Source organism: Larimichthys crocea, chromosome X (assembly GCF_000972845.2).
Source record: "Larimichthys crocea isolate SSNF chromosome X, L_crocea_2.0, whole genome shotgun sequence".
In the NCBI taxonomy this organism is placed as follows: Eukaryota; Metazoa; Chordata; class Actinopteri; family Sciaenidae; genus Larimichthys; species Larimichthys crocea.
Window position 1 is genome coordinate 5,274,620 of NC_040020.1, and position 22,678 is coordinate 5,297,297.

At 41.6% G+C, this 22,678-nt stretch overlaps 1 protein-coding gene across 2 annotated transcripts in view; it reads left to right on the forward strand.

Moving 5' to 3' along the window:
* Positions 1-2,548: 2,548 nt before the first annotated feature.
* Positions 2,549-22,678, forward strand: part of hhip (hedgehog interacting protein) — a 33,464-nt gene continuing 13,334 nt past the window's right edge. Inside the window, exons 1-7 of one of the 2 annotated variants that reach the window (XM_019256066.2) lie at positions 2,549-2,866; positions 6,818-7,010; positions 12,913-13,057; positions 14,389-14,590; positions 20,714-20,865; positions 22,050-22,223; positions 22,364-22,507. In XM_019256066.2, the coding sequence (XP_019111611.1) occupies positions 2,600-2,866; positions 6,818-7,010; positions 12,913-13,057; positions 14,389-14,590; positions 20,714-20,865; positions 22,050-22,223; positions 22,364-22,507 (1,277 nt within the window). In that variant the 5' untranslated portion in view covers positions 2,549-2,599. Of the gene's footprint in view, positions 2,867-3,389; positions 3,506-6,817; positions 7,011-12,912; positions 13,058-14,388; positions 14,591-20,713; positions 20,866-22,049; positions 22,224-22,363; positions 22,508-22,678 lie in introns of those variants that run through there. The other variant, XM_019256067.2, reaches the window with a different exon arrangement.

Sequence of the window (22,678 nt, forward strand, 5' to 3'; positions counted from 1 at the left end):
ACATGTGATGCAACAAATGTAATAAAACCAAATGACTTTTGAATTGTGTGGAGAGCAAGTGTAGCAAGAGAAGACACTTTATATGGCTGTTATTTCTCCATGTGTATGCATGTGTGCGTGTGTACTCTGAGCCTGTGCTTCACTAGAACTCTGTCAGCTTAAAACTGTGGTCTGTCGAACTGTGATTCTCTCTAATGGTCTATCTCTCCCAGCAGATGTACTCTTCTCTGCTCCACAGCTGCATCCCACATGTTTTCACGCTGTTCGCCAATGCAGTTATATTCTTTTTGTCTGCAAGGAGCTCTAGTGTTGTTGGTGGTAGTAGTGGTGGCGGTGGTGGCAGATTCCTTCTCTGCATATGGTCTTGTTCCTTCCCTCCTTTACATCCAGAATACTGCAGTAGCACTTTGGCTATACTTGGTCCTGAAATGTCTCCAGTTGGGTAACGTAAAGAATGTAGAGGGTGGGGGGTCAGATCTGGCATGGTCTGCCACGGCTTCATAGCACACACAGTCATTTCCATAATTGCCCACAATCAAACCAACCCCTCCTGGATTCCTCCCGCTCCAGATTCCTGTAGATAAGCTGAGCTGGGGCTCTGGTGAGTGCCGGAGACCCCCAAGTAAGAACAGGTGCCGCTAATGTAACTGATTTCAGATTCTCTGTGTATCCAGAAAGAGGGAGGGCTGTTGTTTCTCCAGTAATTGCCATGGTTGGACATTCCCTTTCGGATCGCTATCGTGAGACTTTTCTGAAGACAGGAATGAAAGAGGATTTGTCCCACATTTAGTTCGGTATTATCAGGAGTCAAATTAAGATGCCTTACAGTATGTACAACTGCCGGGCAACAAATTGCTGGGCATCAGGTCACAGTGATTGATTCACAATGTAGCCGATTTTCCACTGCCTAACACATGTGATTCTTCATTCTGCGGCTACCAGAATAAACCTTTTAGACCATATTTAGAAACAAAGTCAAACACCCATGACACAGTTTGTGATGTAATATAATATCCATTTTCATAATGTCAGTGTCTCGCAGAAATCTAAGTGCTTTCCTCATAAGCTCAGTTATTCAAGAACAGAAAAAAAAAATGTATGGATCATTTTTCAAATATTTTAAAGACTTGGCTCACATGCATGGCCATGAAGTAACTCCAGCATATGGACAGCAGGGGAAGATTCCTTACTTATGTAAAAGTACCAATACCGCAGTGTAAAAATACTCTATCAAAAGCAATCAAAATCTTCGGAAAACAACAAAAATATTAGAAATAGAAAAGTATGACGAAGAAAGACAGATACCTGTAAGAGTTATATCATAATACATTATATATATATATATATATATATTAAATTATCATTACTGATGCACAAGCTTCTAAGAAATGTTTTATGTGGTCAATAGGGAGCTAATTTTGACTACTTTTTAAACTGTTCATCTGTAACAAGGCATCATATTTCATGAACTCACCATATGTTTTGTATGTAAAATATGACTCTGCGGTGCAATATTGTCTTATAAATTGTAGTCTGTGCTGAACAAGTATCTCATATTTCTACTGTTTTGGTGTAACTGTACTTAGTTAATACGAAAGATATTTTAACAGCTGCAAATAAATTAAAAACAGAGACTGAGGTTAACATGACTTAACCACGGGAGCAGGAGCAAAGCAGAGAAATAAGGCTACTCTATATACAGTATACATTATATAATGTATATGATATATGGATAGGGCATCTTTTAGTTACTATTTAAAGAATAACTGGATATATTGTGTTTACATGACACATTTAAATCTCCTTTACTTTTTTCGGTCGAGTGAGCCCAACACCGAGTCTCCCACTGTCTCCCCTCTCCGTCCTCCGCTCTCTACCAGGTAACTGTTTACCTCGACGTGGACGCGACTGTGGCCACATGCGCGCCCCCGCGAAGTCACACGTCACTGTGCTCGCTCCTCTTCTCGCGCGCTGGTTAAAAAGAAGGAGGAAAGAGCACGGGAAAACATGTGAGCGGTCTGAGGACTTTAGTGAGAGACAACTTTTATGTCTTATATGTTTTTGTTTTGACCCCGTACATGCACAAACCGCCGAGCTGTGCTTAAAAGGAATTACATCTTAAAGGAACGTCACGGCTCTTTTTTTTTTCTTGCACTTCACGGTGTTTTTTTTTTTTTTTTTTGAGGAGGGTTTTGATTTTTGTGTATGTGTGTGTGTGTTCATCAGGATAAATTGTGTTATTATTTTTGCTTTTATTTTATTTTTGTGTTATTTTTCAGTTGTACTATATAAGCAGAAGCAACAATAATTTATTTTTTTTAAAAACACCTTTCTTTATAGCAGTGATTCAAATGCAGGACACCTGCTCTGACAAACAGCATATTTGTCATTTTTTGTAGTAATCTGCTGCTTGGAGGAATATAGCCCAAATAAAACTATATATATATATATATAAATAAATATAAATATATAACATTGCAGGTTAACCCAACTTTTATTTATTTTTTTTAAAAAGGGGGGGGGCACATCTTGTTTTGTTTTTGTTTGCATTTTTTATTTTTATTTTTGTATATTTCTTTATGGTTTTTTAAAAAAAACTATGAAGCATTTGCAATTTGTGCTCGTCCTGGCCATCGCGGTCAACGTGTGGGAATGTGGAGACGCAAAATTCGGCGAGAGGGGAGAACTTAGCCCCAGGAGGAGAAGATGTTACGACGGAAGCTTGCCCAAGCGGCTGAAGAAAAGGGAGAGAAAAGTGTTACTTGACGGCAGCAGCGGCGAAGTTTGCCACAGGTTGTATCCCCGTGTGTCCTGCTGTCCCACCAGGAGAGCCGCCTATCAGATCCTGCACCGCAGGGATGCAAGGGTAGGTTAATGCACATCCACCACGTTGTATTTTCTTTAAATTAAGTAGTGGTTGTTTTTTATTTTACTGCTAAACCGCCCCCAGGAGATGCATTTACAAGCCTTGGTGTATTGTCATTCTGCTTCTTATTGTCGACAGCTGAATGTTGGGATGGTCAGGGGGGAAATTGCCTTGAGCTATGTTAAAATAAAAGTCTTTTTTTTTTTAAACATTCAAACAGGGGATATAATGTGGCACTGAATGGTTGGTGAGCTTACCATAATGTATGTTGCACAGGTTCACCTTGTAAAATCTCAATTACCGCACGCACTGTTCATTTCATCATGGTGTTTATGCTTTTTAAATCTCTTATAATATCGCCTCAAAGCTTATTTAGCTAATGTAAGGTCTCTCTGTGTTTTCTATAAGGGTTAAGTTGTTTCTTTTTTTAGCCTTACCTGCCTCTGAAATCGAGTAAATGTCCATATTTCGCAAGTGTTTTGCATCTTTCGGTGTCTTTGCTTTGCGCAATCTGAATCTTTCAGCTGTCCAATGCGCTTCGGCGTTACCATGGTAATCACTCGCCGATTTACGTTACTTCTCGCCACAGTCAGCTACAACTGTCAGGAGAAAGGGGGCTTAAACTATGTACCCGGAAAGGTAGGAACCCGGTTGTACCCTGTTTGTTTTTTTGTTTGTTTGTTATCAAACCCTTTTGTTTTTGTTTTTTTTTACCACAAGCTGGAAGCTGAGCTGTTTTCTCGTCGTCTGTTTTTAAAAAAAAGCCGTTCAACGGTTACTCGACGTTAACGTGCAAGAATTCGTTCGCCGAACGTTTGGACGTTTAAAAAAAGTTCCACAATGTGTACAAACGCTTTAACCTAACTAGTCCTGTGGACGTTATGGCATCGACCGAAGTGGTTAATCGTGTGTTAAAGTGTCACGTAAGATTAGTTTCAGTTTCCGTGGGACAGAAATTTAAAAAAAAAAAGCGACGTGTTTTGCCAAAACTTGTAGCGGATTCCGTTGGATCCTCACCGGGCCATTCTCATGTAAACCACTCCTCGAATCATTCAGTGGCTGGGTGGTATCTTACTTTGTGTTGCGACAAAAAGCCATATTGCATCATTTAATTTGCTCAAGTCATGCAAATAAGAGAGAGAGAGAGAGAGGGGAGGAGGAGGAGAAGAGAGGGGGGACTGAATAGGACGAACTCGACTTCTCCTCCTCCCCACTACACTGCCCACACACGGAGCCCTTTCTGATTATGGCAAAAGAATAACAACAACACCATTGTGTTTGTTGGTTTCACTAATGGGAGAAGCTGGAGAACATCACTCTCCCCCAGTCATCAGCCCTGTCCAAGTGTTAATGCCTTTGAGAGGGTGTGTGTCCTTCACTATATCCCCCTGCCAACCAACTTACACCTATTCCCCTGAGGACAAGTGTTTTGTTTAGGCTTAGTGTTGCCTACATCAGTGCTCTTCTCAGTCTCTCTGGCCATATGAGGTTTGCAGAGCGTCACTGATTTATTTTTTTTATTTTTTTGTGCAATTGCAAGTGACTTTTTCAACATGTGGCATTGTATGTTGATGTTTGTTGTGTTAATTTCATTGGCAAACGCCATTATGCAGTTGCTATCGTAAAAAAGAAGTAATCCTCCTAACAGCTGTTCTCCCATATGAGTCTATGTATCGCAGCGTAGTTTGGGGCCAACTTTAGAGTAATGTAATGTAAACATCTAAAATAGCCTGGGGATGCATTGATGACCATTTTATGTTATTGTAGCTGGATGTTTGTTTGATTGTGGCTCTGTTCTTGACCTGCTTTTAGTGTGTCCTCAGCAAAAGTGCAACAGCTGAGCCTCATTGCCATTTTCTCCCTGCTTTTGAGGAACGTACTCTCTGAGATTCAGCAAAAGACAACAAACAAAGGTCCACTTGTTCTGGTTTGGATGATGGCAACATTGGAGCCCATCCCCAGCAACATATGGACACAGGGCATGGCTGAGAGCACACAAATGCTACTCTCCGTGGACCTTGTGCCAGCCCATGGCACACAGAATCAATGGGCAATTTAGAGCAGGAGGGCAGGCATGCCCACAACACTACATGGCATGAGTGAACAGGGCACGGAGACAGAGGAGCACACCACACATACAGGGTCATAGCCAGCCTGGAGCTCCCTTTTTGAGGAAAATGTCAATTAAACTATTAGATAAAAAAAAAGTGAGATTCAGTTCAGAGGGATCTCAAACATGCTACAATTTATTTCCCCTCTTTAACACTGCCTTTTGTGATGAGAGATTTACTGTATGAGTTAGTAGATCATTCAGATAGCCCCTTAAGGTTTTGCCAGAGGTTTTTGCCACCTGTTGAGTAAACACAGCTCTGAATAACTTAACAAAAACTTTTCCTCAGTTGCAGCTTGTTCGGCAGTCAGAGTAAAGTGTAAGGCATCCATATGTTGGCCTTGGGTCCGCTGGTCTAATTGACTTCGACAGACTGCTAATTTGTTGATACCAGAGTGGGAATGATGTGCCTGTCTATCTCTAAATTGGTGTTTACACATGGACCTCACACAGAGCAAAGCACTACCAGCCTGCCTGGCTGCCCAAGCAGCGCTGCTCTTGACCTAAAACAGATTACATTGTGTTTTATTACAGCTAATTTGTTATGTAAATAATCCTGCTAATTTCTTTTGGATTAACTCTTTGTGTACTTTTGCGTAATGACCCCAAGTCAGGCTTTGAGGGTCTTATTTAGCTTCATTCATTTCATGCTCCGAGATCTGTCAGACATGGGAATTGTAATTTGACTTTAACTGTTTATGAACTTGGGTAAGTAAGCAGTGAATGAGATTATTTCTTTGGGTTTTTTATCCAAACAGACAGGATTTTCCAACCTCAGTGTTTAACAAATTGGTACCAAAGGCTATAGAGTTGGATATTATAGAAAATGTTGTTAGGATAGGATAGAAAACATCAGTGTACTCCAGTTTTGTAAAAACTCTATAAAGAAATGTTGCATTGGGAAATGAGGAAAGTGGCTATACCAGCATAACCAGTGAAAATGTGGAGTGTCTTTGCAGTGTGAGTGGTGCGAACGTTCATGCAGATTGTGGTAGAGATGCTGCAGACTTTCACACTATGCAAGTTACTGTCTGTCTCCCTCCTCATTCTTCATTTTACACATGATGCTATGAAAAAGAAGGAAGTTGCTGTGTGAACAAATTGTTCCGCAGGATACCGTCCCAAAGAGCAACGATCTAAACTAACCACAAGTCAAATGTGATCATGTCGAATATAAACACTCCAGGCTGACATTTACGTTTAACATATGATTCAGGGTATGCAGTAATGCTTTTATGACATCTAGTGTTGCTTTGTACCTTATTGCTAAGCTGTGCATGTGTCATGTGGGAGAAAGATGTTGTTAACATACAGTTGTAACTTGTAAGTAAGTATTTGTGTTAAGTAGAGATCACTGACTCTCTGTGTGGTAACTGGGGTGAGATTGGCTAATTTAGGGCTGTTAAATTGGAAAGTCTGGTGAAGGCTCTGTGTTTTATTGTAGGAATGATCTAAACATTTAATCAAAACCATTTAACTTCTACGCATTACACGTTACATGGACTGATATGTAGACGTGTAACAAAGTTAGAAAACAAATGTTAAGTTTTTGCCTTAAAAAGGTAATTTAGACTCACTGGAAACATTTGAAAACAAATCATTTTGTGTATTTCTTGCAAATTTCAGACAGTGTCTTAAGATGTCAGAGATTTATGATGAAGAAAATGCACCCTACAATCTAAACTTTCCTGACTTCATAGTCTAATGTTTATGATGTTATATCACCAAATGTCCAGCTAATCCTAAACTACATGGTGGCTTGTTTGTTAAAGTGGAAGTAAGAAGTAAAAGTTAACAGCCCACCAGTTTAATCATGGGTCCTTGTTGCGTGTGGTCTCCAGATTTTCTCTACCAACAACACCGAATGTGGACGTCTCCTGGAGGAGATCAAGTGTGCTCGCTGCTCCCCCAATGCCCAGGTGTTGTTCCACTCCTTGGACATGGATAAGATGCCACACAGGGAGCCAGACCTGCCGCGGCTATGCCAGGACTTCTGCCGCGAGTTCTACTACACCTGCAGGGGGCACATACCAGGTAATTTTACAGACAGTAACGACCACGCTGATGCTCAAAAGTAGGCATACACGCTCGTTTCAGTCTCTTGTACATTTGAAATGAAACTGACACGTCTGATTGTGATGAATTAAAATTCACTGCAGGCTTCATTCTCATTGAGACTCAGCCTGCACATGTAGAACTGGCAGATTTTTGGACTTATGCAAGAAGTGGTGCGTCAGTAGTCTGGTCTGTGAATATTTATTTATCCAGCTCTTACCTCATCTGACCTCACCTCCATTTGTTGCTGAGCTTGTCTCACCCGTTCGCTTGCTTCACTCCTTGCTTTACTGTTGCACTTTAATGCATCAGTAAAATTACTCGCCACACAGTGTATGTGTGCTATACAGACACAACACCAGTTTGCCGATTAGTCTGCAGACTGATCGAGCACATGTGGACTAGCAAATAGTGGAGCAATATTTGTGTTTTTTATGACGCAGTATTCAGACTAACTGTTTATGGCACCAGGTGCAAAAAGTTTGGTTCTCTCGTCTCTGTTAGGTTTATTTGGATCGTGCAGGTTTATTTTAATCAGCATAAATTTGCAAAAAATGTGACTTATTTGAAGACCTTGAGCGTAGTAACAATACACAGATTGGAGGCATTTCCTGACATATGAATGGAAAATATTCGATTTGCAAAGGTGGGTGTGAAAACAAATATCTCACATGCACTAACAAAAGCCAGTCCAGCCTGACCAGTGTACCAGAAAACTGGACTGGAGCAAAAATGAAAAAACTATTTTATGATCTGTTCCTGGATACTGCTCATCAGACTCAACTCCTGGGGTTGATTCTGTATTTGGGATGCATAAGCACCCTAGCTGTGGTCTAGACATGACTGCCCAGTACTTTGCCCTCCTCAGACATAAATGGTGTCTGTCTCATGCTCTGCCACCAGCATGTTTTCATTTGAGCAGTAGGTTCACATGAATCTAAACATAGTCGAAGTGTTACTGTACTGGCCGCTGTCATCTCTGACCATGAGCTCTACTACAAGATTTCAGAATCCACAGAACATGGAAAAAAAACGAATTGATGCAACAGTTTTCCTTGTGGATACAGCACTGCTAAATGATAGGAACCCTTCTGCCCTCTGAAAGTTTTTGGTCTTCAGAAGAATTTTCTTTGAAGGGATGCAAGATCACAGGTACCTGTGCCTTCAGAGTGCATACCAAACATGATCAAACACTTTTTGAGTGTATTTTCTCCTCCAGCCAAGTCTTCTTCCAATCTCTGTCGCCACAAACTGATTAGATCTGCTGAGATTTTGCAAACAGAGAACAGTTTCAAACACACTTGTCTGCAACCCACCCACATGGTATGCTGCAAGCTCAAGTCAAATATCAAACACATACATTCCATCCGAGTCCATCCGAGTCTGCATCTAATGGCCTGCTGGCGTGTCTCGTACAACACTTGAGCTACAATTGAGGTTGGTGAGTTGGGCTCCACGGAGCATGGAGAGAGGAGGGAAGTAGAAGACTTGTCTGGAGGTGCATTACTTGCTCTTGAGCTGACAGACATATGGGCTCAGAGACTCAAACCAAAAAAGCTCAAGAGAAGAACCCCCCCCTCTTGTGTTCACCGTTGCGCTCCTCCCTGCTCACCCCCCCCTTCAGCCCTCCACAGATCAGCATATGTGGTGACGAATGACACATTTATTTTTCTACAAAGGTTGTGTGTATGTAAAACTGCTGAAGTGCATCAAGATGTCAAGTACTTTGGGTGGGCCACCCAGGTTGCCTTGGAAGATAACCAGATGGAAGTATAACTTTAGCGCTGGGGAGCCGGGAATATGGACAGAGTTCTGTCTCTCGCTCTCTCTCTCTTTCTCTCCCTCTGTCTTTAGCCCCCCTCTTCGCTCCTTCTCTTTTTTTTCTGTTGCATGCTCTTCTTCTTCTCTTTTGCTTAGTTCATACTCTTTTCCAGTCTTGTTTTTGTGCGTGTACACAGTACAATAAAGGTGGAACTTATTGTCAAAGCTTGTGGATTTAAAATATCTTATTAGTAGTCTCCTATTTTAGTAGTAATCCTACTAAAGACAAAAAGATAAATTAGATTGAAACCCACTGTGGAGGGAAATCTCTAATATCTGTGTTGGCAGTTTTAAATATTTAATACAAATTTCTGTTTTAATTTGTGTCTGTGAATCATATTATACAAGGCAATGAGAGTGAATATAACCACAACCATAAACATATGTCCCTAACTTTTGCTAATTCAAAATCACTGACCGAAGGTATTAAAATGAAACAGTAGCCTTTACAGCTTCCATAATTGTCGTCCTTCTACCATGAAATTTGCTACCGGCCCTTGATTAGGCCATATAGTTAGCCCCCATTTCTCCATAAAGACATTTACTGCCTTGACTCTCACTCCTGCCAGGAGGCCTCCCACCTTCCCCTTACTCCTCTTCCCTCACATCTTCCTCTCCTCTTCACTCACCCCTCTACCCTGCACCCAAGGTCCCCAACCAGCATGGTTAAGATAACTGCAGACACAAGTGGCTGGGTGGTATAGCCTGAGCTGTGTGTGTGTGTGTTTCTGCGTGTTTGATCTTCATGTTGTGTTTAGATGTTTGAGGGGATATCCTATCACCTCCAGTATTTGGTGCGGTCAGCACTTGCGGTCGGTGTGTGGCAGGAGAGGGAGATGAAAGGAGAGACAGGGAGAGTCCTGTTTGTGTTTTTATCACTGGTGTATTTTCTCTCCTCTGTCCTCTGAGGGATTGACTAAAGGAAACAATATTGGCAAGATTGTTTTTAGGTCGCAAAGGGCCTCTGAGACCCACTGCACACTTTGCTTTTTGCTGGGAATAATGTTGTGACTTCTCCGACTGGAGGCGTAGCTGTGTGTAACTGCATGTTTACGCAGATCACTTTTTGTTCTGGCACTGAAACATTTTAGGTACACCAGCAGGTCAAGGGAAAAAAAGAATGATGTGATAGTAGTTTTATCTTGATTTAACACACTGGATTAGTGGAATGCAATCAGTAAGTCAAGCCAGGTGAAGTCAAAATCAGGATAGAGAGAGAGTTTATTGAAAAATTTATGAAGAATATGGATCCGGGAGGATGTGACACAACTTCTAGGTGCTGCCAAACAGACAGTACTTAATCCAGATGACCTCCTGTCCACCATGAAAAATGGAAAGAGGACGGACTACACAGACTCACAAGACGAAACACTCAAGTGCACCATTCACACAGTAAGGAGAAAGGAAGGGGGAGAGAGGCACAAGGACAACATGCACACAAGGGAGAGAGTGAAACAAGAAGGGAGGATGATCGAGATCCAAAACATCTGGAATGAGGCACCAACAGCCAGGGGAGAAAGAGAGCTGCCAGGACGGTCGATAGTCCAGCACAGAGAAGCCTCAGTGAAAAGTGAAAAGACAAGACAGAGAAACTAGGCAGAGATAGCAGGAGAGAGAGGGCACACAGCTTGTTTTCTCATGTGCCTGTGGGACAACAAACTGCACAACAATATATCCTACTAGGCTTAATATATTCACTGAGGCTAAGGCCGTCCTGCCAGAAGGATGGTGACGCGTCGTAACAGGTACAAGGCCTGCGGTAATAAAACAACAAGCAACAAACTGAAAGTTCAGGTGAATAAATGAGTTTTAAATTTGAATTTAAAGGGCATCGACATTGTTGAGCGTTACTGTTGCTTCATCAAACTGTCTATTTTGAGCCGGGCCAATGATCAGCATCCTTTCTCAGAACTGAGGAACAGGAAATTACCTGACATCCAGTTCTTTACAGCAGACAAGCAAGCCTCAAATTTTATAATTTGGATATGATTATCCTTTACAGGCACAAACAGCTGAGTATCATCAGCATAGCAGTGAAAATTAATTCCATGCCTGTGTATAAGTTGGCCAGGAGATGAAATATAAAGAAAGAAAAGCAGAGGGCCCTGAGGTACTCCATATTTCACATCAGAAAAATGTAGATCTTGTATTACTATAGGAAACACATTGTGTTCTATCATCTGTGAATCTTTAACCACATGAGAGATGCCAAATTGATTTTTCCAGTTTGTCTAGGAGTATATAGTGATTGAAGGTGTCAAAACACAGAGGTGAAATCTCAATTCATATTAAGATCATTCACCACTTTAGACGATGTGGCAGGCCCTGAAAGCAGATCGAAAAGGTTAGGTCCATTGGGAGAAAGTTTCTGAGACACAACTCGTCAAGCATTTGGGAACATCATGTCTTTGTTGGCAACGCAAGCAGAGAATCTCTCTCTCTACCTGAAAACATTTTTGTTTATTTGGAATTACATGCTGTATTTAACAGCTTGATTATTTCATTTCACATGCTGTGCCCATGTGTTACTGAGTAATGCAAAACAGTCACATCTGTTTGAAGGAAAGAACAAGTGTTGGGGTCATTAAAGGAGGATTTAGGGATCCCTAAGAATTGCAGGAATAATAAAAAGAAATATTCTCCAATTAATTGAATAAACACAGTTACGCAAATGGAAAATAACTTCTGACATGCTGATTTTGACAATAATAGTAACAGCTGTGACATTGTGTACCCCCAAAACTTTTGTCTGCAGAAAGAATTGCATTTTTTTTTTGTGCCAGTTTAAATGTTGTGAACTGTTATAATATGATGACCGATTTCACTAGCATCATTTTACATTGACACTGATTTTTCTGATATCCAATGTAGTTTTGTTGTTGATAGCTTGATTGGGTTTGTGTCATGGTGTGTTAAAGCTGTGTGTGAGCAAAGCCTCTAGACCAGCTGAATGAGGGGTATATGACTCCTGAAAGGTAAGATAAGTTAAGATATGATGTACCTTTATTGAAAAGTCAGGTCACAAAGGTCAGGGCTTTGTGCTTTTGTGATGATGAGTCTAGAGGCAATTTGCTTTTAGATGGATGTGAAATTTTATCATTATTGCATTGTTTATCTGAGGTGTTATTTACTAAGTTTGGCCAGTGACAATAATTTAATATCAAACACAGGTTGGGCTTTTATGTAGTATTTAGTTGCAGAGCATAGAGGAGTTGAGTTCACTGCCAGAGACACATTGGTTGAGTGAGATAACCAATATGGCCACTTCTAGTAATCATAAAGAATATTCTTCTTTTGGACCTCACCACTTTCAGGATCATGTTGAAATTGCATATTGGAGAAGCGTATCTTAAGAATACTACTTTGGGAATGCCAATCAACAATAAGACACCAAGCCAATACCCACATGATCCACAAGCCAGCTGATTGACGATATTTTTAGTGCCAAATAGAGGAAATTACTACCCTGATCACATCTGATCTTGCGTTGAGTGTATTTCAAATTCTGTATTATCGTTAACTACTGTGTTGCTGAAACCCAGTCTCAGAGTCTTTTCCATAGGAATCCATTAGGACTAGCACACAAACATCATTTCATAAATCAAAACGGACAGTGTAAACTTAAATCGAGAAAGCAATCTTTTTGCTCTGTGGAGGAGGCATAGTTCACTGCAGAGCCCTGTCTAATCTGTGATACATTTGGTTTGGCCCAGTTTCTCTTCACTTGTTCATTTCAGCCCAGTCTAGCCAGGATTTGGTTTGGCTCATCAAGCATAACTCTAACCCTCCCCAACACATCCTTTCTGTCTTCCTCTGTTTTTGTCTTTTGTCCTGTCTTGCTCATACTCGTGCGTGTACACACATATAGTACAGCCACATGCGCTACAGCCAGCACACACAGAACTTAAGTACCATGAAAACCATGTTCAGAGAATATTCTTTGTAGTTCCTGAGTTGAGCCATCTACATGAGCCTCATTGTATGAAGTCATTTAACCATGCAGTATGTACAGCAAGTGTATGACCCTCTTGTCTATGTCTGCATCTTTTGGGTTTGCTAGAACTGTTCCAAGCCGATGTGGATGAGTTCTGCCAATACTATGGGAGGAGAGATGCCAGCCTGTGCTTCCCAGATTTTCAACGAAAGCAACCGCAAGGGCAAGATTCCAACTACTTGGGAGATGAGATAATAGAAGATATCAACAGGTTTGTAGTCTGACTTTTACATGTTATTCATCCATTTGAGACTTGATTTACACAATGGGAGAATCACACATTATTGTTTTGAATGAGCTTTGGATAGCTTTTAATCTGTTTCAGCCAAGTGAACTTTTCTTTTCAAGCTTTATTAGTACTCATGAGATCTTTTTATTGTTTTTATAGGAAAAGGCATGGCCTCAGTAACATGTTCACTGGTTCATTTTGACATGGTCCATACTCTCAGACAGAGATTCTGTGCCATCTGTCCTCTAATCCTAAAGTTTGTCCAGACTGCATTTGCTCAGCTTTGCTCACATAATGAAAATGCTTATCCTGCGTCATTCTGGTTGCCTCCCTCACTGCAAAGGTCTGTACATCACAGAGGGCTTTGCCCTTTTGTCCATGGGGGGATGCCTTTCATCTCTGTTTCCCCTGAGGCAAGAAGGCCAAGCAGCATGTGCACCTGAATAACAGCAACCACCAGTCAGTCAAATAACTTCCAAAAGTTAAGCCAGAGTCTCTGGCTTATTTGTTGCTTTAGCCCCTTATCCTTTCAGAGATATCAAGTAAATGACAGTGAGCAGGACTCTGTTACTTTTCGAACGTGCCAAAATTAAGTCACAGTTATTGGCTAAAATTATGTTCTTTGTTTTGGGGAATTTAGGCACAGAGCTGAAATGCTCATGTGCTCCTTGTGCAATGCACAGTGGGAGTGGTGGTGCACTTTTTCAGTATTTTCATGGCTGGTGCTATGTAGGTCACCCTGAGATCACATAGATAACAGAAAAAATCCATCATTATGTATGACGGCTAGTTGTGTTAGTTGGTTATATATCAAATGTGTGTTTCACGTCAGCTGCTTTTATCCCCCAGCCAGGTAGATCTGCATATAACAAGTGTAATATGTAGAACTGTGTTGTTATATACTTGTTGCGCAAGATTTGATAAAGAGAACCGGTGGATCCTTTGTATGAAGTCAGACTGTGTTACTCAGATTAGAGACTGCAGGTGGAAATCACTGCATACTTGTTGCCGTCATCCTGCACACGAGTTGTTGCACAAAAGAGATGCTGGTAGCAATCAGACACAATGATGACCTGGATTTCTGTTGTGCATTTAAATGTTTGTCTTGGTTAAAGACACAATCAAAGCACCCATAAAACATATAAAATCTTCCACAATGTCATAAAAATCATTTTAGGTTGTTGTATCTTACTGCTGATTATTTCCTTTCACATACCACTACTTCAAATTCTGTCACACCCCCTCTACCTTATAACTGGATTATTCACCGCCACCATCGGCCTCTGACCTTTTGTATCTCTCTTGTTACCCAGGAAACACAAACACAACTGCTACTGTGCCCAGGAGGTGTTGAGTGGTCTGAGGCAGCCGGTGGCTGTGGTGCACTGCGGGGATGGATCCCAGCGGCTCTTTGTCCTGGAGAGGGAGGGGATTGTCAGGATACTCAACCATGACCTCGAGCTAATCAAGGAGCCCTTCCTGGACATCCACAAGCTGGTGCAGAGCGGCCTGAAGGTAGGAATGAGCCAGCCTTTATAGTGTTAATACTGTTGGATGGATTACAGAGAAATGTGATAATATGGATGTACTTTGAGCACAGATGTAAACAGGAAAAAGAACATGAGTATGAAAAATTGTTTGCTACATCGCTAGCGTAAGAAAGTAATGTGGTAGAGCCTTTACAACACAAGTGTTTGCACCTATGTAAACGTGTGAGGAATATATCCAGCCAAGACAAATCCCTTGAAAGTGGTGCCTGCTCACTATTAGTATTTAATTATATAATTACTCCAAACAAGCAGTCATTCATCAAATGTGATCTGGCTAATCATTACACTATTATCTGCTAATTAACTGTACATACAGCACACATTGTGCTCACTGCTAATTTTCTGCTAATTCTCACAAGATGGGTTAATGGCTTTCTTAATTTCTCCCATATTGTTTCTATAAGGGTTCTAATATCCCACATGGTGCCTTTCCCACTACATTGTGGCTAACTCACATACCACCTGACGACTGGAATGACAGTCAAACAACTCTGTCCCAGGTTTAAATTGTAACCCTGTCTCCACTCTTCATTCACTTCAACAAAGAAGTTTTTATCATATATTTCTTTGCTTTCTCCTGCTCTCCCCGGTGAAATAATGAGTGGTTAGCGATAGAGTGAGGAGCCGAAGGGGCTGATATGTCTGTATTTCTGACAGGATTTGGCACCTATGTAGCATTTACCTTGTTTACTTGACCACCTACTGTCAAGAAAGTCTGCCTGCCAAGAGGGGACATGATAGGATATTGGGGTGTCAAGGGGCAAGTAAACATGTGTTCTACTTCTGTTTGGCTTTGTGCCCTGTCTGAGAAACATAAACATCGGCAGGGCAGTAAAAAAGAAATAAAGGTGCACATGAATAAATCTTGTAAGCCTGTTGCAGATTTTTGGATATTGTTATATCCGTTGTGTCGTGGAGGTGGTCCAACAACCACTTGTGTGTTGTGGTGCTAGTTCACATCTTTAGAAACGTCCTTGTGACTGGAATGTCGACTTTTAATAAATCATTGCAGATGGATAGATGTGTGTGTGTGTGTTTGTGTGTGAGGGAATTGCCTTTTTTTTTTGGAAGAGGTGCTTCTTGAAATATCTTCTCCATGACAGTGGAAATATTACGTAACACAGACATAAATTGTTTGCAATATGACCTATAGGCTGCTGTAGCTCTGAGAATTCTCTGTGGATATCGTAGACACTGCAATCTTCAGAGTAATGTCTCTAATGTCTTGATGTTTATTTTTTATCCGTAATCGTTGCTGCATCTCAGATTTTGAGTTTGAGAATTGTTCAGAAATTATTTAGATCGCCCTAGAGGGAGAAGCTAGGATGTTTGGAGGGCACACTCTCAGACAGGAAGTTTATCTATCACGCATGCCTCCTGCTTCTCTACTGACAAGACCCTTTGCTTATAAGGAGTCAAACAGAGCACAGCAATTGAATATGCAACTGCCCCCTACGGGATACTGTCATTGCTCTGCAGTGCTCCCTTATCATCATTCAATCCAAACTGGTTGTGGATAAAGTGATCATTATGACAATTAGATGTGGCTCGATCCCCTGCAGGCCCCAGGAGTCCTATTCTGTGATGTTGGCTGCCAGAACGGGCTCCCAGCCACACGGGTTGAACAGAACCAGGGGAGGGCTAAGGTGTTTACTGGCAGCATCAACAGGATGGAGGTGCCTTTATACAGAGAGAGGAACCCAGGCCCCCTGGAGACAGGGCAGATAACGGGTTTATCATCAGCTCCATGCACATGCTTTGATTGTAATGTTCTGTGCTTCCTCCTGGTCTTCTATCCCCCTCCTTCCATGGATCCCCCCGGTGCCAATTAAGCTGAACTGCACAGAAACAATGCTGTGCTGTGGTGGTGTGGGCTCCTAGCTGCGCTGTGGGTGTTCTTCTCCTGAAATTCAATCTCTATACTCCAGTTGCTCCTCCCCAACCCACCCACCACACACCTACCACACACACATATACATACACATTCACACACACACTACCCATGTCATCATCACAGTGGTCTCTCCACAATTGGCTCACGTTCACACGCGTCTAACATGATGGTGAGTTGTGGACAAACCTCCTAATTGGACAGGGCCCCGCTACAGGATGTGCTTAGGAATTGGTGAATGTAGCCGATTTTCACCATTCTTAGTAAAGCAATGACCGATACTGGATTTCAATCAACCTGCCGTTATTTGTAAGGGAACAATAAAGTGTGTTATGTGTTTACATTACTGGCTGCAACTCTCTGCCATATACACACCAAATTAAACAAAACAGAAGAAATTTTGTTACTTCACTTTGGAGCCAGAAAACTAAACAATATTCCATATACAGTAAATTACAATGCAGTTTGCAACAAAATTAGACTGTGCCTGTGTTATACAGCCAATCATACAGGTGTGGCTCAGAAAGACGCCATCTTCCTAGAGGAACTTCTTATTGGACAGCAGTGATTTGAGCATATAAGAGTTACGAAAGCTTTATAAAGAAGTAAATGACAAATATTTTAATACAATTTGACATGACAACAACTGCAATTAAGTTCAGCTTTATAAGAGGCCCTTGAGAGTAGCATGTGTGATAATGACAGTGAGTATTATAAATGAAGACATCTGTGAGCGGCAACCCAAAGCTTGACAGTCCACTGACATGTATTAGCCTGTGTAACAGGGGCGAGGGGGGCCTGCAATAAAATATTTCACTGTTAAAACAAATAAGTCACAGCATGTTATTCTTTCTGTTCCTGCTCCGCTGACAGCTGCTCCGCATTCTCAGTGGTCATCAGAGGCTCAGGGCTGCTCTCATACAGACTAAATCAAGTGGCCTCATCTTCACCATTTACTCTGAATAGAGCCGAAGGCAGAGTCAAACTCATACTGATCTCACAATTATTGTCAAACAGCGGGATGCCTCCTCGTGAAAGATGGATGTTAATAAGCAGAACAGTTAGGCAAAGAAAATGTCTATTCTATGAACTTTATGGTCCAGATGATGGATTATATCTTATTCTTGGTTGGTGGGAGGATTAATGTATCATGGGATTGCTGTGTGCTTGTCATAGGATTTATGTATCAACAGGTGGAGGAGTTGCAGTGGAGTTTAGATTCTCATTGCACAGAATACTACACAGGAAGTGTGTATATTGTGTGTAAGGGAGGTGCAAGTGTAGATGCATCAGGTAGTATTTGAGTGAAGGGCGTAGACATTGTTTTGCTCCAATCAACTCATGTGGAATGTCTTTTAGTGGAGGAATGCCCACGAGCCACTGAGGAAGGATCAAAAGGTTCAGGATAACAATGCATGAGCCAACACATGCGTTACTAGGACTCGAAAGACAGCTGCCCCTGCAGGATTGGAGATCATAGCGTTGTGTGTGTGTGTGTGTCACTGCCTCTGCCGCTCAGACAAGACCAGCATTCCATGTAATGCACCGTGAGATGTGAGATAACAACCGCTCTTCATCCCTGCACCTCACTTTCCCAGCTTTCTGTGGAATGACGCCAACACTTTGACAGTGCCAAAGCCGGAGCCCCAGAGAAGAGAATTGGAGGGAAAAGAGGAATGCAGAGGCAGGTGTTTGTAAAAAATGAAGAGATAATTCCTCGTGAGAGATTCAATCAGAACCCCCTGCCTGGCTGTGGAAGAATGATGGCGGTCATGAAAAACACAAAGATGTTCAAGGGAAAAATGGAGGGAATGTGTTTTAGGTTGACACAGCGGAGTCATTGGTGTAGTTTGAAAGACAATTGGAGATGGCGGGTGTTATAATCAGCAACATTCACATCTGTTGTCAAGAAATTATAAAGATAAATTATTATTATTAATATGAAGTTAAAGTGTACAATGAAACAGAGAGTCCTGCAGTTTACCCCCATATTGTCCCTCATACACATTCATATGTACTGTAGATGTAAAAAAAAAACAAATTGATTGAATAATGCAGATACAGCTTAGTATAATGTTGCACAGATGGTAATGTAGCAGATAAAATGTACCATGACACAAGGGAGCACAAAACCCCTGAAAATTCATTTTGGAGTTGACTTTGAAGCCTGAAGTTCGTAATTCTCTAAATGAGCTTGTTTGAACAGTATATTGTTTTTTGAGCTGAGAATGTTTTACCCACTGTAGCTCTGGCAGCAGGTCTACCCTGATCAGTGCTCAGGAGCCACAGGTTGGCATTCTGTCTTCTTTTAATCAAGGTGTCTTCATGGATTGGCTCTGCCGTGAAAAGCTTTCTAATGCAGTGTTTGTTTCTTATGGCTCCGGTGCCAGCTCTGCTGTTCGCCTGCTGCTGAAGGAGCTAGTCATTAGCAAGGGAGCTAATATTTCAGCCCATTTGACCACTGTGTATCTTGGTGGTCCCCCTTTGGCTCCGGATCTAGGCCTCTTTGGAATTGTGGTCTTTGACCCACTCCCTATAGTGAGTTTATTTTCGGGATGTGGGTCACTGCATCCCGAAATCCAACATATGGGTCCAGCATTTCAAGGTGAGGTTGAGAATTTCTCTTCCCAACATGCAACTTTTTTGACATTCCTTGGCAAGTGCACTCACCTCGACTCTGACTAACATCCAGCTGTACAGTGGGCTGCATCCACTCCCACATAGCTCCTTTTTTATTTGACTTCAATGATCTGACATTTAGTAGTACTCGTAAATTTTTTGTGGAAGAACTCTGCCTTTTTGGGTGGAGATTTATTTGTCAACTTTAACAAAATTTCACTTCATATTCAGATTGATAGAACCCCTGTGGCTTATCATGTGGGTCTCTGTTGTTGCTCAGTGGTACTTCAAGTACATTCCTTTGCAAAGAGTCATCTCTTTTGCATTCGTATGTGGCCTGTGTCACTGCTGTGTTTGACCGGGCCAGGTCTAACGCAGTCCAAAGAGAACTACGAGATCCAGTACAGCAATTTATTATGTGTGTTCCTTGGCCTGTGACATAGACTACACCTATCAAGAGCCTGCCCCTTATGTCCATATATATATACAGCTGTGTTAATTGTAGACATGATACTTGCTTGTTGCCATGAGTAAAATCATTTCTCTGCATGATGCTCACTTTTTAAAATGTTTTCTCAGTGAAATAAAAAAAGCAACAAGCTGTTTTAAAAGGATACAATCACACAGGGACCACTTTGTAAACATTCTTCACACCTAAGCCTAGCATTCTGGTCATTCTTTTGTCAAGAAGAAATAGTGAGAGAGAGTACAACATTTAAAAAAAACTGACCTGGCTTGCCTTGCCTGGGGAATGAAATGCTGTAGCTGATTATTACAGCTAACTATGATGAGAGGACCACCAGGGTAGTGACAACTGATGTAGCTGCCTCCGGGGTGAGACAAAGGTTTACATATTACACAAGCAATTTGGATGTTTTCTAAACATGTTGCCAAGACAGTGGGAGTTGGCAGCTCCCCCACCCACCCCTCCAAGCCTTGAATTTTGCATGGATTTTGTGTAAACCGGGAAAGAGCGGAGAGGACGGGGAGCAAAAAGCACGGACTGAAGCACTCTGCACTTTTGTGCTCTCTATGAACTGTGAGTGAGCTAATAAATTCTTTCAGCCACTCAGCGTAGCATTCACGGATATCCCCCAAAGATTACACACACAAATCACTGCACAATGGAGGCCACCGGGAGGGCCTGGGCGTCACAGGGGCCCCCGACCCTGTGGACAAGCGCACATTACCCAGGCTGCAGAGAAGACTGGGCAAAGGCGGGGGGGTTGTAGAGGAGGTGCAGCTCTACCCAGAGTCAAATGCTTTATAATGGTTGGTAATGGTATATTCAAGGAGGTTGGTGAAGGTGTGAAGTGAAACAGGCGAGGGTAGAAAAAGAGAGAATGGGAGAATAGCAGGGGTGTGAAAGGGAATGTGATGGATAAATAAAAAAGGGGATTAGAGAGGTTGAAGAATTAAAGGAGGTGGGGGGTGATGGGTGTGTAGGGGTTGCATGTAGTGGTCTTGGTGATGATGAAGATGACCGAGGGGGGTGATTCCAACCCCACACAGCCGAGCAGAAGCCAAGGAGGGACATAATTAACTCCTGGATCTTTTGTGTTTCTCATCTGACTGCAGGGTGGAGATGAAAGGGGCCTGCTAAGCCTGGCATTCCACCCCAATTACAAGAAGAATGGCAAGCTCTACGTCTCTTACACCACCAACCAAGAGCGCTGGGCCATCGGACCACACGACCACATTCTCCGTGTGGTTGAATACACCGTTTCGAGGTAATGGGAGAAGTGTGTGCCAAATCTACCTTCAAATATGGGTCGTTCACTGCCTGAAAGCCTCATAGTCTACACAACTACCAACCGACTCATCTATTACCTATTGAGGATTAATATGTCCCGGCAATGCAAAGCCTGCTTATTAGCCTGCATGCTCTCATTTTGCTCAATAATTCAATGTGTAAAAATTGTAAGCTTTAGAGAGAGGCTTTAGAGAAATGGTATGCGATAAAAAGTTCTGGATTATGTATGCTATTCCAATCCAACAGCATTGATTTGACAGATTTTTGCCAGAGACCATGGTAACCAAAGTAAATTCGAAAGCTTCAAGGCCACACAGCATACTTTTTTTTACTTATGATGCAGCTGAAAGAAATCAAGCATTTTTGTCTAACAGGGATTTAGAAAGTTGGTCAAACGTCACACCTCACTAACTTTCAGTGTGCACACAATGTTTTGCTGAATATGTGTTGGGCGTTCATTTGCACCTCTCTTAATCCCACACCTGTGATTAAGACAACAATCTTCTCTCACGAACCTCTTGAAGTGTTACATTTTAATTTGCATAATCACAGTTGTATGTTTGACTTAATGATCTAATCTTAATTATGGTCTTGGCATGCAGTCTTGGTGACTGCAGTGTATAGTCTTTAATTTGAGGGTCCAATAGAGAAATGACAGTTAAAGTATTTGATGGTTGTGTAAGAGAGTCATTTTTTTCTCTTTGGCAAGCTACTTTTTACAAAATTGCAGGACTACCCAAAATAACACATCATGAAATATTTGTTGCTGATACTGTGAAGCCAAATCCTCACTTTGCACTTGAAATTGTGCAACATTTTGAAGACTGTGTTACATCTCCACCCACTGTCTTTGCTTTAATGAGACAATGCATTAGATGTAGACTAAATGTCTCCAGACAACAAACTATTTAAACTCATTTAATGTTGGATTTTGTTTGTTATGTCATGTCAGCGTTTGCATATCCATGCCTTGGTATCACTTTACCCAATTATTCTCTGAAGTAATTAGAGACAACCAGAGTGAGTAGTCATTTATAAAACCATGTGATATACAACATGTATAGAGATGTTGTAAATATTAGTTACTTTGTAATGTAGCACCCATAATGTTTGCACTCTGTGACAGAAACCCAGTGACAAAGACGTATTGTTTTTCTTTAGGAAAAACCCGAACCAGGTGGACACACGGACTGTGCGGGTGCTGATGGAAGTGGCAGAGCTGCACAGGAAACACCTAGGCGGTCAACTTCTGTTCAGCCCTGATGGTCTGTTGCACATCATCCTGGGAGATGGCATGATCACCCTGGATGATATGGAGGAGATGGATGGACTCAGGTGAGCTCAGAGGTTTAAGAATTATAGTATAAATAATCAAGTGCTGGTGTGTGTGTTTGTGTGTGTGTGTGCCAAGATTGCATCCTTTCCTAGCTCCTACTATCATGAATAGTGTATTTTGTTTGTGTGTTTGAATGCAGTGATTTCACAGGGTCTGTCCTGAGGGTAGATGTGGACACAGACTGCTGCACATCACCTTATTCCATACCGGGGAACAACCCTTACTTCAACAGTACCAACCAGCCACCTGAAATTTTTGCCCATGGATTACATGACCCAGGCAGGTGAGTGAAACATTTATGAAACTTCCACAACGCCATGATGAAGAACTTCAAATTGATGACCAATTAAAACTTTTTCAGTATTTCTTAAGTGAAAAAAACATTATTAGTTTAGTCAGCTATTTTGCTAATTTGCCCTTAATAACTGCTGTTTTATAAACTATTGACTGTTCT